This window comes from Protomyctophum bolini, assembly GCF_963924005.1.
Source record: "Protomyctophum bolini genome assembly, chromosome: 14".
NCBI lineage: Eukaryota > Metazoa > Chordata > Actinopteri > Myctophiformes > Myctophidae > Protomyctophum > Protomyctophum bolini.
Window position 1 is genome coordinate 28,586,254 of NC_137875.1, and position 15,703 is coordinate 28,601,956.

The following is a 15,703-nucleotide window of genomic DNA, read 5'->3' on the forward strand; positions in this document are numbered from 1 at the left end:
CAGGAGTCACACAAACACAGATCAAATAGCAGAGGAGAAACTGTTTGGTGACAGATAACTGGATTGTCACACAAAAAAGTATTAATAAAATAAATAAAAAACCCACAACAACAACAAAAATGTAATTAAGAATGGCAGGACGACACTCCTCTTGTGCATTAAGATTATTAAATTCCAGTACATCGGAGAGTGTGGGGAGAGGAAAGGGAAGAGAATCAAGTAGGGGGAAGTGTCATTATAAATGTTAACCGGCTGTGTATCACATGTACAGTAAAATACAGTATATGCCCCCCACACATTTGTATTACTATGTATACTTGTGAGGACATCAACATTTGAGGACAATGGATTTCTGAATGCCAATTCTAAAAATAAATTGTTTCAAATTCTACTATAGTTGGCACGCAAAACTATAGTAAAAGTACACGCACGCACGCACGCACATGCCACACACACACACACACACACACACACACACACACACACACACACACACACACACACAGCTACACGTATCTACATAGAGTGGAGTAGAGCGGAGAAGTGGGGGGTTGGTTTGGGAAGTAGGAATTATAGAGGGGAGAGAAGAAATATATATATTTAAATAAATGCAGAAAGACCTGCTAGAAAATTGGCTTGGTGAACAGAAATAAACACACGTATATTCATATGTATTATTTATATAGGTTTGAACTTTGAAGTGACTGAAGTCACTCTGCATCTCTCTCTCTCTCTCTCTCTTTTTCAGTCCTTTCCTGATGAGTGCTGTGTGGCGTCTCTCGCTTTCTCTCTCGCTCTTTTTTTGATTCCCGCTACGGTCCTTACATAAACTGCTCACTTAATTTCACACCGCTCGTCAGAGAGAGAGAGAGAGAGAGACAGCTAGAGAAATGACATCAAACGCTTTCATTAAGAGAGAGAGAGGGAGAGAGGGAGAGAGAGAGAGAGAGACTTTAATATTCTAGTGTGGAAAAGGAAGAGGGTGGAGGACAAAGTGACGTAGGGCAGGGGAAATAAATAAATATGTTAAAAGTTAAAACAAATCTGCTGTAATGTCAATATTCATGTATTAGCCCCCCCCCCCCCCCCCCCCCCGCTCTCACTCTTATTGGCAATATGTTGACCTCCTAGTGTGTGTGATTGCTATCATTCTCGTCTCTCTATACTAGACTATAGCCATACTTATAGTCATATACTTAAATAGCGGAAATGAAATAAAAGCAGAACTACAAGCAAGTATAACCAAATGGATCCGTATTTGTATACTCTCAGAGTTACAAAAGGCGTGTGTGTACTCCAGTGTGCTATCAGTGTACTACTGTACTGTCCACACAGGTCTATCAGTGTACTACTGTACTGTCCACACAGGTCTATCAGTGTACTACTGTACTGTCCACTCAGGTCTATCAGTGTACTACTGTACTGTCCACTCAGGTCTATCAGTGTACTACTGTACTGTCCACTCAGGTCTATCAGTGTACTACTGTACTGTCCACTCAGGTCTATCAGTGTACTACTGTACTGTCCACTCAGGTCTATCAGTGTACTACTGTACTGTCCACTCAGGTCTATCAGTGTACTACTGTACTGTCCACTCAGGTCTATCAGTGTACTACTGTACTGTCCACACAGGTCTATCAGTGTACTACTGTCTACTGTACTGTCCACACAGGTCTATCAGTGTACTACTGTCTACTGTACTGTCCACTCAGGTCTATCAGTGTACTACTGTACTGTCCACACAGGTCTACCAGTGTACTACTGTCTACTGTACTGTCCACTCAGGTCTATCAGTGTACTACTGTACTGTCCACTCAGGTCTATCAGTGTACTACTGTACTGTCCACACAGGTCTATCAGTGTACTACTGTACTGTCCACACAGGTCTATCAGTGTACTACTGTACTGTCCACTCAGGTCTATCAGTGTACTACTGTACTGTCCACTCAGGTCTATCAGTGTACTACTGTACTGTCCACACAGGTCTACCAGTGTACTACTGTCTACTGTACTGTCCACTCAGGTCTATCAGTGTACTACTGTACTGTCCACACAGGTCTATCAGTGTACTACTGTACTGTCCACACAGGTCTATCAGTGTACTACTGTACTGTCCACTCAGGTCTATCAGTGTACTACTGTACTGTCCACTCAGGTCTATCAGTGTACTACTGTACTGTCCACTCAGGTCTATCAGTGTACTACTGTACTGTCCACACAGGTCTATCAGTGTACTACTGTACTGTCCACTCAGGTCTATCAGTGTAATACTGTACTGTCCACACAGGTCTACCAGTGTACTACTGTCTACTGTACTGTCCACTCAGGTCTATCAGTGTACTACTGTACTGTCCACACAGGTCTATCAGTGTACTACTGTACTGTCCACACAGGTCTATCAGTGTACTACTGTACTGTCCACTCAGGTCTATCAGTGTACTACTGTACTGTCCACTCAGGTCTATCAGTGTACTACTGTACTGTCCACTCAGGTCTATCAGTGTACTACTGTACTGTCCACACAGGTCTATCAGTGTACTACTGTACTGTCCACTCAGGTCTATCAGTGTAATACTGTACTGTCCACACAGGTCTATCAGTGTACTACTGTACTGTCCACTCAGGTCTATCAGTGTACTACTGTACTGTCCACACAGGTCTATCAGTGTAATACTGTACTGTCTGTCCACTCAGGTCTATCAGTGTACTACTGTACTGTCCACTCAGGTCTATCAGTGTACTACTGTACTGTCCACTCAGGTCTATCAGTGTACTACTGTACTGTCCACTCAGGTCTATCAGTGTACTACTGTACTGTCCACTCAGGTCTATCAGTGTACTACTGTACTGTCCACTCAGGTCTATCAGTCTACTACTGTACTGTCCACTCAGGTCTACCAGTAAGACGCGCAAACGCGGGAAGCGAACGCAGCTCGTATATATTTGGGTTTTGGACGTATAGCTGCTTTGGGGACTCCTTATATGGTTATGGCTGAGTCATGGTGACGTAATCACTCAGCTCCATATATGGGCACAAAAGCGGGACAGACAGACACACAGACAGACAGACAGACATGATCTGCTAGGTCTCATAGTAAGTGCTCACTGCATTCGCAATCACTGCGTTCGCAATCAGTGTACTACTGTACTGTCCACTCAGGTCTATCAGTGTACTACTGTACTGTCCACTCAGGTCTATCAGTGTACTACTGTACTGTCCACTCAGGTCTTGGTTCATCTGGGGTTTGTCATCCATCTTGGTGTTGACCCGACACACAGAACAGGTCATGGTCAGAGTCCTGTTAGTACATGGTCACCGCAGGGTCATGTGTGTGCGTGTGTGTGTGTGTGTGTGTGTGTGTGTGTGTGTGTGTGTGTGTGTGTGTGTGTGTGCTTGTGTGTGTGGGAGTGAATCTGTGTGTGTAAGTGTGCCTCCCCGTGTCTGTCTATTTGTGTGTGCTTACTGCTTACCTGTCCCTACCTCCTGCACACTGTGTGCGTGCTTGTGTGTATGTGTACCCATGCATCTTTATGTACCTGTATGTGTGGGCCTATCTGTGTGCGTGTGCGTGCGTGCTCGCTCGCGTGTGTGTGTGTGAAGGCGTAGCACAGCTTAGTTCCCCTCAGCTCCTCTTTCACATGCTGATGCAACATGGCTGCGTGACGGTTCGAGCATCTAACACACCGTCCCCAATCCCATCCACCATAACACAGCCTGCCTCCTCACTACAGCTCTCTGTGTGTCCTCCTTACCGTACAATGCTGTGTGTGTGTGTGCATGAGAGTGCGTGTGTGAGTGTGTACACTACTACCAAACAATAAGGGAAATCATTCTCAAGATGTTTTGTTGTAAGGGCCGTTCAAGCCAAACACGGTCCGATCAAACTATATATATCACATTTTAAAAAAAAAACTTTGTTCTATCTCAAATGGATGTTCGGGGGCACGGTGGCACCGTCGGTAGTACTGTCGTCTCACAGCTAGAAGGTCCCGGGTTCGATTCCTGCTGTGGGCGCTGGGGATGCTGGGGACGTGTTGTCTCATCCGCGTCATCGGTGCCCATACCCGAGGCGGGGTTGGTGAAAGGGCCTTTCTGTGTGGAGTTTGCATGTTCTCCCCGTGTCCCCTAGTCCCCTGTGTGTGTGTGTGTGGGCGTGCATGCATGCATGCATGCATGCGTGCGTGCGTGCACATACATACCTTGAGACCATCAGCAGGCGAGCAGCTGAAGAGCACCAGGTTGGTCCTGTGGGTGTGTGTGTGGCTGCTGGGTGTCCAGGGCCACAGCTCCTGGCTGGGGTCTTCCAGCGGCCACCAGCACACCGCCACGTCCTGGAGGTGGTTGAGACCCACCCGGCGGACCACCCTCCGCCCCACGCCACCACGCACCTCCACACACATGAACTGGAGAGAGACGCACACACACACACACACACAGCAGAATGAAGGCTTCTGCCACCTGAAAAAGAGGCAATTCAAAGGACTGTACACAGAACATTAAGTATTAAGACACAGAGGAATAGAAACACATTATGAAAGGACATCTGAATGTAATTAAAAAAATAATTATTTGACAGACAGTCAGTGTAAAGACTGTTAAAACAGTGTAAAAACTGGAGTGATATGATCCACTTTTTTGGAATTAGCAGCAGCATTCTGAATCAACCTAGTAGTGAAGTCTACTGAAGTATACTGAACATCCTTGATATATTCTGACGGTAGGCTTTTTAAATGTCTTAATGTGACATTCACAACTGAGTCATGACTACACCGTGCAAGATATTTCTTGCTTGGTTTGTGGTTTTTAACATTACCGATTTTAATTTCTTCCTTGGCTCCATTTTTCCTTACTTCAGTATTGTCTTTCATATGGGAGCATTGGGGACCATTCAATCCATGACATGCAAAACCATCTATCATAGTCTCATTACACTGATTACTTCGTCTTCTGTATTTGACATGGAAGCAAAGCTTTCCTAGAACGGAAATGTCCATTCTTGATTCTATATTTTTAATATGCTATTATGATGTAGCTATACCCATACATCACTGGCACACGCCAGAAGGAATTAGAAAGAAATAAAGAAAGAAAGAAAGAGAGCGAGAACGTATAGGCCTAAGAAAGTCAAGTTTATCAGGGGATCAGCCAACCAGGCTAATCTCAGCGATTCACCCATTTGGCGTCAGACACACCTCACGGCTCTGAAACAAAGGACACATCCATCCTCTCATCTCAAAATATTCTTCCTTTGTCCTCTTGTTTTTGTTGATGTGTAAGGTCATTTTTTTATCCTCCATTATTAATGTCTGTGTGTGTGTGTGTGTGTGTGTGTGTGTGTGTGTGTGTGTGTTTTGTTCTGTTGGGCTTGTTGTTTTTAGCAATGTGCATATTTTTGGGAAGGGGCCGCCACGCTCTGCAGGCCACAACACAGAGACACAGTAATGAGCGCTCGTGGTGCTCGGGGGGCACACATACACACGAGCAAGCACACACACATAGTCATATGCATACAGACAGACAGACACACATATGCACACACACACACACACACACACACACATACACACACAAACACGCGCCATTAAACAAGCAGTGGTACTATCTAGAAGCTGTTTTTAAAGAAGGTGAAATTGCAGGTCTAGCAGTGTGACCCTGTCTTTTATGTACTCCACAGCTCATTCTCTCTCTCTCACACACACGCACGCACGCGCACGCACGCACACACGCACGCACATACACACACACACAGTCACACGCACGCACGCACGCACGCACGCACGCACACACACACACACACACACACACAGGAGAGGTAGGGACCTGGCACTGTTACTTTCTTAACTTACGCATGTTTCATGATAAATGTTTTTATGTGATGTATTACCCATGCTTTTTGTTCTTGCTTAATGTAAGTCGCTCTGGATTAAGAGCGTCTGCTAAATGCCTAAATTGAAATTGTAAATTGTAAATTGCAGATAGAAGGAGGATAGAGGAATAGAAGAGGAGAGAAGAGGGGAGTCATAGAGGAGGAGGGATGGATGGAGAGATGATAGAGGAGAGAAGAGGGGAGTCATAGAGGAGGAGGGATGGATGGAGAGATGATAGAGGAGAGAAGAGGGGAGTCATAGAGGAGGAGGGATGGATGGAGAGATGATAGAGGAGAGAAGAGGGGAGTCATAGAGGAGGAGGGATGGATGGAGGGATGATAGAGGAGAGAAGAGGGGAGTCATAGAGGAGGAGGGATGGATGGAGGGATGATAGAGGAGAGAAGAGGGGAGTCATAGAGGAGGAGGGATGGATGGAGGGATGATAGAGGAGAGAAGAGGGGAGTCATAGAGGAGGAGGGATGGATGGAGGGATGATAGAGGAGAGAAGAGGGGAGTCAGAGAGGAGGAGGGATGGATGGAGGGATGATAGAGGAGAGAAGAGGGGAGTCATAGAGGAGGAGGGATGGATGGAGGGATGATAGAGGAGAGAAGAGGGGAGTCATAGAGAAGGATGGATGGATGGAGGGATGATAGAGGAGAGAAGAGGGGAGTCATAGAGGAGGGATGGATGGAGGGATGATAGAGGAGAGAAGAGGGGAGTCAGAGAGGAGGAGGGATGGATGGAGGGATGATAGAGGAGAGAAGAGGGGAGTCATAGAGGAGGAGGGATGGATGGAGGGATGATAGAGGAGAGAAGAGGGGAGTCAGAGAAAAATATGTCTCTGCGATATTGTCGGGAGGTGTCTCTGTATCGTTTATGACAGTCAGTCACCCATACATATTTGATACGGTCTGTTTCTAGACCTATAATCTCTTAGACTTACTTCAATATAAGTGTCCAACGTAAAGCCTTTACATTGGAGTGTTATAAAAATGACATACCTAATTAATACATATATTATTATTAAGTAACATTAACTTATTATGGAATAATTATGAACTATAGAGATATCAGAACCTGTGGAACATGAATCTCTCAAGAACAGATTCTGAGCTAGCGCTGTTTTTCCCTTCTTTGCCGATGGGGTCCCAGATTGGGGAACGTAGGTACGGTCCCATATTGCACTCTGGGTGTTGCCAGCCAGTGTATGAGTGACTGTGGGGTGGGACTTCCATAGGAAGTGATGTTGCGTTCTTTCTGGTTACGTTGGTTAGAGAGTGATGCTACATGCTGCCTGCAGGTATTAAGTGGTTATTGGAGAATAAAGCCAATGCACTTAACCGTGAATAACGTCTCCACGTCATTTGCGTACTCCTTTATCGGTGCCCACTCGCAATAGCCTCGAGGCTCCACAGGTTGACAAGCACTGCTATACGGTGTTGTTAACCATTGTCTGTTTATTTTTCGTCCCCGGAGGAGGAAACGCGTCATGGACACTGATGACACTGTGTGTGCGTAATAACGAAGGGAGCAGAGAGAGAGAGAGAGAGATTGGCCACCAGGACGAGAGGGAACGCACGCACGCACGCACGCACGCACGCACGCACGCACGCACGCACACAGTGGGCTAATAACACTCTCTATCTCTAACTCTTCATCCCTCTATCCATCCATCCCTCCGTCCCTACAGCCATCTCTCCTCTCGTCCTCATTTTTTTCTGCTGGCGTTTGCTGGTCAGCAATAATCAAAAACCACTTTCTGGGGGTCGGATTAGTTTAGCCCCCCTCCCCCTCCTCAAGCTTAGCCCAGTGGACCAGGGAGAGGTGTGTGTGTGTGTGTGTGTGTGTGTGTGTGAGTGTGTGTGTTGCAGGGGCATGGAGGGTAGCCTACATTATGTGATTCTTTGCGCTGCATAGCTGCATATATGTTTTTTCTGTGTGCCCACATTCGGACACTGTGTGTGTGTGTGTGTGTGTGTGTGTGTGTGTGTGAGACTGTGTGTGACTGTGTGTGTGTGTGCGTGTGTGTGTGTGTGTGTGTGTGTGTGTGTGTGTGTGTGTGTGTGCACATGCGCAAAGACAATGGGAGGGTATGTAGTGTGTGCAGCATCATGTGTTCCATGGGGTATATGTGTTTATGCGTTTGTGGAGAGTGTACATCTGTGTTGTCATGAGATGGTTGTGTGTGTGTGTGTGTGTGTGTGTGTGTGTGTGTGTGTGTGTGTGTGTGTGTTGGGGGGGTATTACATTTGGATTGGAGGCAGGGGGAGGGACTGCACGTGCGTGTGTGTGCAGTGTGTGTGTGTGGGGGGTTCTTATCAGGACTCTGCCTCTGGAACCACATGGAGGAGAGATTGCTGCTTACACACGTGCACGCACGCGCACAAGCACACACACACACACACACACACACACACACACACACACACACACACTGTTTAACAAAAGGGTCGGCAGTAATGTGATAATGCTAGGTTTAGCAGTTAGCTAGTAAGTTAATGCATATCCAGGATGGCTTGTGGTGGATGGCGACTGAATAATGTCTTTTCACTAGTGCTGTAAAGTAACTACTCAAGTACTGTACTTAAGTATTTCCAATTTTCACTATTTAGTGTGGTTGCCCAACAGGGCAACCAGACTCTTGTAATTGTAACACTTTATTATTGTGGGCTCGCTACAGCGAGCACACACTAGTTATTGCCAACCTATGTTTATTTATTCTTTATTCCGCCGCTTTTTTTGACACCCTACTACTTCCACATACTTTATGCTAGAAATTTAGTTCAAACTTCAAACTGTTCAGCTCTTTGAAGTGATTGTGGCTTGTATTTTTATTTTTATAAAGTTTTATACTTTTTATACTTTTTATACTTTTTAACTTTTTTTTACATCCTTTATAATGAGAGTCGATGGAAGAAAGGTCCCATTTTTCACAGTTAACTTTTTTGAGCTCTTATTACTCCGTCATACTTTCACTTTGAAACTTCATTCAAACTTTATAATGTTCATCTATCTTTGAACTTTCATTGGTGAAAAAGTTGTTTTGAAAAAGTTTATACTTTTTAAAATATTTAACTTTATTTATAGTTTTTCCCTCCCATTGACAATGTATGGGATTTATCTCTAAATCAAGCTCACTTTTGCAGCCTCATTACTCTGGCATACTTTGTCGTAGAAACGTGATTTAAACTTTAGAACGCTCACACGACTCTGGACTCTGGACGGTTCAAACCGTATTCGAATACGTTAAACGGTTTTTCCGAAATCGCAGTTCAATCGCAGGCCGTTTCGCGTAATTAGTGCCATTTTAGAGTGCGGGCCTTCTTTGACTAGAGTGTGGAGACTGAAATTCTTTCCTTGAAAATTTACCAAACAAATTGTCGTCCCGGCCAAAGTATTCATTTTACACGCATGTTCTTTTGTCATTTTGTAGCCACACATGTCCTCTTTCACACAATGTGACCACCAAAGCACAGAGACATACAGAATGTGAACTACGGCCTTTTAAGTGACACAAAAACAGTCAATCTGCTCATTGACCTCCATTGTATAATTCTTACGAGGAAATTATCGCGCTGACAATTCTTAACTCGCTCTTATAACCACATTTTCAATCGTACCAACACCACAATCGCACATGGTGTACCTCAATATCTCAGGCCACTCACAGCGAAAAAAATATTTGCATTCGACTTTTACTTTTTGCGATAGAGCAATTTGTTCGGGGCATAGTTTCCCCCCATTCACGGCCATTATAATCTCCCAGTCATAGTACTGGCATAGAACTTGGAAGTCTTTTACGTCCACAGCTGAGACATATAAGGGCTTAATTACAGGGCTGACATTAAAGTTACAAGATCTCAATGAGTTGCTCTGCGATACCTTGTGAGCTTGTAGGTCTGCTATTTGTGCAATTGGCTGGCCTTTACACAGCTCTCGCAAGAGCACGCACGCACGCACACACGCACACACACACCCTGTCTTCCTATTGGCTGGCCTTTACACAGCTCTCGCAAGTGCACGCACGCACGCACGCAAAAAAATGAAAAAAAGTATTTTTTCCAAAAAAAAGTATTTTTTCCAAAAAAAAGTATTTTTTCCAAAAAAAGTATTTTTTCCAAAAAAAAGTATTTTTTCCAAAAAAAAGTATTTTTTCCAAAAAAAAGTATTTTTTCCAAAGAAAGTATTTTTTTGAAAAAAAAGTATTATTTTGAAAAAAAAGTATTATTTTGAAAAAAAAGTATTATTTTGAAAAAAAAGTATTATTTTGAAAAAAATGAAAAAAAAACTTTAACCTCTTTTTTTTTTTTTACCTAAAAGAAAAAACTTGAATTTTTTTAATAAAGATTTTTTTTTTTTCATTTAAAGAAAAACTTTTAAAAACACTTCTACAGCTTCCACATACTTTATTCCGCTTTATGCAGTTATTTATGCTTAAACTATAGTTTTTCCAAATGTTCATACTTTTTTTTAACTTTTACTTCAGCTTCAATACATTTTCTACTTTTGTTTACAATATGCTACAGTCCCGAAATATTGATTATGGATTTAGACCACCAATGGGAACACTATTACTCCGGTCCCCGAGTTTCAAACTTGACACGGCAAAAACTTTATACATTGCAATTTATGCGAGCCCACGCAGTTTCTACAGGAACTGCCTTTCTAGTTCCACTTATTGTGGGCTCGCTACAGCGAGCACACACTAGTTATTGCCAGCCTATATTTATTCTTTATTCCGCCGCTTTTTTTTGGCACCCTACTACTTCCACATACTTTATGCTAGAAATTTAGTTCAAACTTCAAACTGTTCAGCTCTTTGCAGTGATGGGTGCTTGTATTTTTATTTTTACAAAGTTTTATACTTTTTATACTTTTTAACTTTTTAACTTTTTTTAACATCCTTTATAATGAGAGTCGATGGAAGAAAGGTCCCATTTTTCACAGTTAACTTTTTTGAGCTCTTATTACTCCGTCATACTTTCACTTTGAAACTTCATTCAAACTTTATAATGTTCATCTATCTTTGAACTTTCATTGGTGGAAAAGTTGTTTTGAAAAAGTTTATACTTTTTAAAATATTTAACTTTATTTATAGTTTTTGCCTCCCATAGACAATGAATGGGATTTATCTCTAAATCAACCTCACTTTTGCAGCCTCATTACTCTGGCATACTTTGTCGTAGAAACGTGATTTAAACTTTAGAACGCTCACACGACTCTGGACTCTGGACGGTTCAAACCGTATTCGAATACGTTGAACGGTTTTTCCGAAATCGCAGTTCAATCGCAGGCCGTTTCGGCTAATTAGTGCCATCTTAGAGTGCGGGGCCTCTTCGAGTAGAGTGTGGAAACTGAAATTCTTTCCTTGAAAATTTACCAAACAAATTGTCGTCCCGGCCAAAGTATTCATTTTACACGCATGTTCTTTGGTCATTTTGTGGCCACACATGTCCTCTTTCACACAATGTGACCAACAAAGCACAGAGACATACAGAATGTGAACTACGGCCTTTTAAGTGTCACAAAAACAGTCAATCTGCTCATTGACCTCCATTGTATAATTCTTACGAGGAAATTATCACGCTGACAATTCTTAACTCGCTCTTATAACCACATTTTCAACCGTACCAACACCACAATCGCACATGGTGTACCTCAATATCTCAGGCCACTCACAGCGAAAAAAATATTTGCATTCGACTTTTACTTTTTGCGATAGAGCAATTTGTTCGGGGCATAGTTTCCTCCATCCAGGACCATTGAAATCTCCCAGTCATAGTGCTGGCAAGTAGTAGAACTCTTTTTACTTCCACAGCTGAGACATATAAGGGCTTAATTACAGGGCTTGACATTAAAGTTACAAGATCTCAATGAGTTGCTCTGCGATACCTTGTGAGCTTGTAGGTCTGCTATTTGTGCAATTAGGCTAGACACATGCAAGTGCACGCACGCACGCACGCACGCACACACACACCCTGTCTTCCTATTGGCTGGCCTTTACACAGCTCTCGCAAGTGCGCGCACGCACGCACACACACACACACACACACCCTGTCTTCGCACGCACGCACACACACACCCTGTCTTCCTATTGGCTGGCCTTTACACAGCTCTCGCAAGAGCACGCACGCACGCACACACGCACACACACACCCTGTCTTCCTATTGGCTGGCCTTTACACAGCTCTCGCAAGCGCACGCACGCACGCACGCACACACGCACGCACAAAAAATGAAAACTTTTTTTTTTTTTTTTTTTTTTAAATAAAAAATTGAAAAAAATTGAAAAAAATTGAAAAAAATTGAAAAAAATTGAAAAAAATTGAAAAAAATGAAAAAAAATTGAAAAAATGAAAAAAATTGAATTATTGAAAAAAATTGAAAAAATATATAACATTGAAAAAAATTAAAAAAATTGAAAACTTAAAAAAAAAATACTTAAGAAAAAACTTCAACTTTTTTTTTTTTACTTATTAAGAATAAACTTAATTTTATTTTAATAAAGTTTTTTTTTTTTTACCTTTAAAGAAAAAAATTTAAAAACACTTCTACAACTTCCACATACTTTATTCCGCTTTATGCAGTTATTTATGCTTAAACTATAGTTTTTCCAAATGTTCATACTTTTTAAAACTTTTACTTCAGCTTTAATACATTTTCTACTTTTGTTTACAATATGCTACAGTCCCGAAATTTTGATTATGGATTTAGACCACCAATGGGAACACTATTACTCCGGTCCCCGAGTTTCAAACTTGACACGGCAAAAACTTTATACATTGCAATTTATGCGAGCCCACGCAGTTTCTACAGGAACTGCCTTTCTAGTTATTATTATTTTTCTTCCACTAGTCTTTATTTTGACGCACTACAACTCCCTCAGTTTTGACTGTACGCACTTGAGCCATATGTCAAATTGACCGGAAAAATCGGGAATCGTGTGCGTGTACTTTGCTAAGAGAAATGTTGTATAGTTTAATTGATATGAATTTATTAGTGAATTAAATTATCCCATTGACTTCAATGGAAAAATGCTAAAAATCACATTCAAGTATTTTTCCCTCTGAGACTGTAAGCACTATAGTTACAAAACTTTCAGGGATATTTCCTAATTATCACTAAAATTAATTAAAAATATTTTCTTTTAGGTCGGCCTCATGGTGGCGCTATAACAGCCCACTTTACCTTTTGGCTCATAACTCTTGAACCGTATGTCGTAAAATCTAAATTATTTTTCCCCTGGATTCCTTGGGTCATGACGCATCTCCCCATATAGGCCACGCCCATGTCCGCCATGATGGATTTTCCGCCATTTTGAATTTTGTCCAAAACACACTTTTTGCTTTTCCTCCTACAGATTTTGTCCAAATCTCACAAAAATCTGTACACGTGATCTCTGGACCCATCCGATTAAAACAGATTTGCAGATTTTCGGTAGTGCGTATCGTTCGGCCGTAATCGTCTTCCGAAGTCAGTAGGAGGGGCCTATATCACGAAAAATGCCATAAATCACGAACGGAATGTCCAATCCATCCAAAATTTGAATCACATGTCCGGGGTGGTTCGTTCAACCGAGTTCCAAAAGCAATTCCATTTTCATCTATAGGGGGCGCCGCAAACGCGATAAATGTAACCGTTTGTCGGAAAACCAGAATTTCGGGGGTTAAATCCCCTCCGAATTACTTACACACGATCTAAGGTGTGACTTGAAACTGTAACAGGCTGCCAATATCAGTGGGAGGGGTATATATATGTAAGCCACTGCGGCAACCACACTCTGCAATTTTTTAAAATTGCGACCTCTCCGAGGTTGTCTAGTTTAGTTATACTCCACTACATCTCAGGCAAATATTGTACTTTTACTCTACTATAATTATTTGGAATGGGACATTCTGCATAATGACTGAGCACTTTTTACTTTTGGTACGTTAAGTACATTTTGATACCAATACTTTTGTACTTTTATTTTTAATGTCAGGAATTTTTAATTCCTGACTTTAATTTGAGTATTTCTACAATGCAGTACTGCTGCTTTTACTTAAGTAAAACATTACTACATACTTGCTCCACCACTGCTTTTCACAACCATCTCCATCTCAATCAATCAATTAACTTGAACAATAACCAAAAGACACACTTCTTGATTATTAGATTAGGCTTAAATACATAGAATAAATAATAAGCAGAGTAAACGCAAACAAAATAAATTATAGTTGCTGCCCTAATTTGATCATGTAAAAAGAGACACTTGGTTGTTCGGCTATACATCCTGTAAATAAGATAAGAGAGACCCTACTGTTGTGCTGTTTGTGAAACAAGCTTGTAAATTATATGTGGAAAGCCCTTACTTGTACTGTAAATAAGATAAGAGCTGAGCGACCCTGGGGCTGTGCCGTTTGTAAATGAGCTAACAGAGACCCTACGAGTGTGCTGTTTGTGTGTGGAACTACAGTATAGCTTCTGAATCTTCTTTCTTGCCTTGATCTCCTAACAACCTAACCCCTCCCGCCCTCTCCTTCCCTTTCTTGTCTTCTTGGAAAAATAACACAATGGGAACTACCGTATGCACAAACAACGAATTACACACACTTAAAACCGTGATGTGACAATAAAGATGACTGTGGTTCTATGTCAACCTCATAGAGAAGCACATTGTCGTGGTCTATACCTTGATGTCAGAAGGTGACAGTTTCTCTATGCGTCGGCCCGTCTCCGGAGAGCCCTGGTTCTTCCTGTTGAGGTAGACCACGCCCACTTGGCTCTGCTCCAGGAAGGACATCAGCAGCAGCCTATCAGTGAGCACAGCTGGGAATGACATCATCGCACAGGTCACTGAATGAAAGGACGGAGCTGCTATAGCCTCATTTATACTATATATATATATATATATATATGTATATTTAGCCACGCGTTGTGTCTCACACTGAGGATAGAAGCTCACACGTTGTGAGCTTGTAGAGTGGCTCTTTTTGGTGAAAGACACCAGCGCAAGTACAACTCTGGACTATCAAAGACATCAACACAAAATATAGGGCAGAAACCTTGTATCTTATTACCGTTATACTATTTATGGGTTATTTTCGTATATGGATAGCCTACTTCGTCATACAACAGTGTCACACAAACATAATAGCCAATCTACAAGGCCACAACATGTCTGCATGCGACGCGTATTGAATTGTAGATCTGCTATTTATTATTTTTTTCTTTTAAGGGAAAGTGTAAAAAAAAAATATATATATATATATATATGCAAAGTTATAGGCCTACTTGTAGAAAAGAGTCATCCTGGTGAGCAGCAACAACCCTCCCCTGGCCTATTCCATGGGTTGGACCCACCCACCTCACGTGCTGTCACTCCCTCTCAATCACTAATCACACCTGCTCTCACTCACTCCTCAATCAGTGGCCAGCTACATATACTGCCTGAGTGCCTGTCCATGCAGTCATTGTTTGGAAGCAGCAGCAGCAACCAGCTGAGAGCCCTCTGCTCTGGAGTCTCAGCAGGCCACGGTTATGCGTCACTGAAGTGAGTCCAGTTAAATTCATGAATGCATGTTGTACTTTATTGGGTTGTGATGACTAGATAATGACTATATGTTTGTAGCTACATGTTTGCCCTGAAGCTCATAGTATAGGTGTGTTTGTAGCTACTTGCTTGCCTTGAAGCTCATTGAAGCTCATAGTTTAGATATGTTGGTGTAATGCAAATGCACATGTGTCAACGTCAGGGAAATACATTTATCACAGGCTTAAGAGAATATTCACTTGGTGTATTGTTAATATGGTTGACTTGTATAATAATTATGTGTTTCTATCTTTCATAGTTCA

General features: G+C 42.1%; 1 protein-coding gene across 1 annotated transcript in view; it reads right to left on the reverse strand.

Annotated features, from left to right (window-relative positions):
- wdpcp (WD repeat containing planar cell polarity effector) overlaps nt 1-15,703 on the reverse strand; it is a 109,769-nt gene that overhangs the window by 50,821 nt on the left and 43,245 nt on the right. The window contains exons 8-9 of the mRNA XM_080781746.1: nt 14,541-14,677; nt 4,201-4,404 (exon numbers count right to left, since the gene is read on the reverse strand). Coding sequence (XP_080637872.1) covers nt 4,201-4,404; nt 14,541-14,677 — 341 coding nt within the window. The remainder of the gene's footprint in view (nt 1-4,200; nt 4,405-14,540; nt 14,678-15,703) is intronic.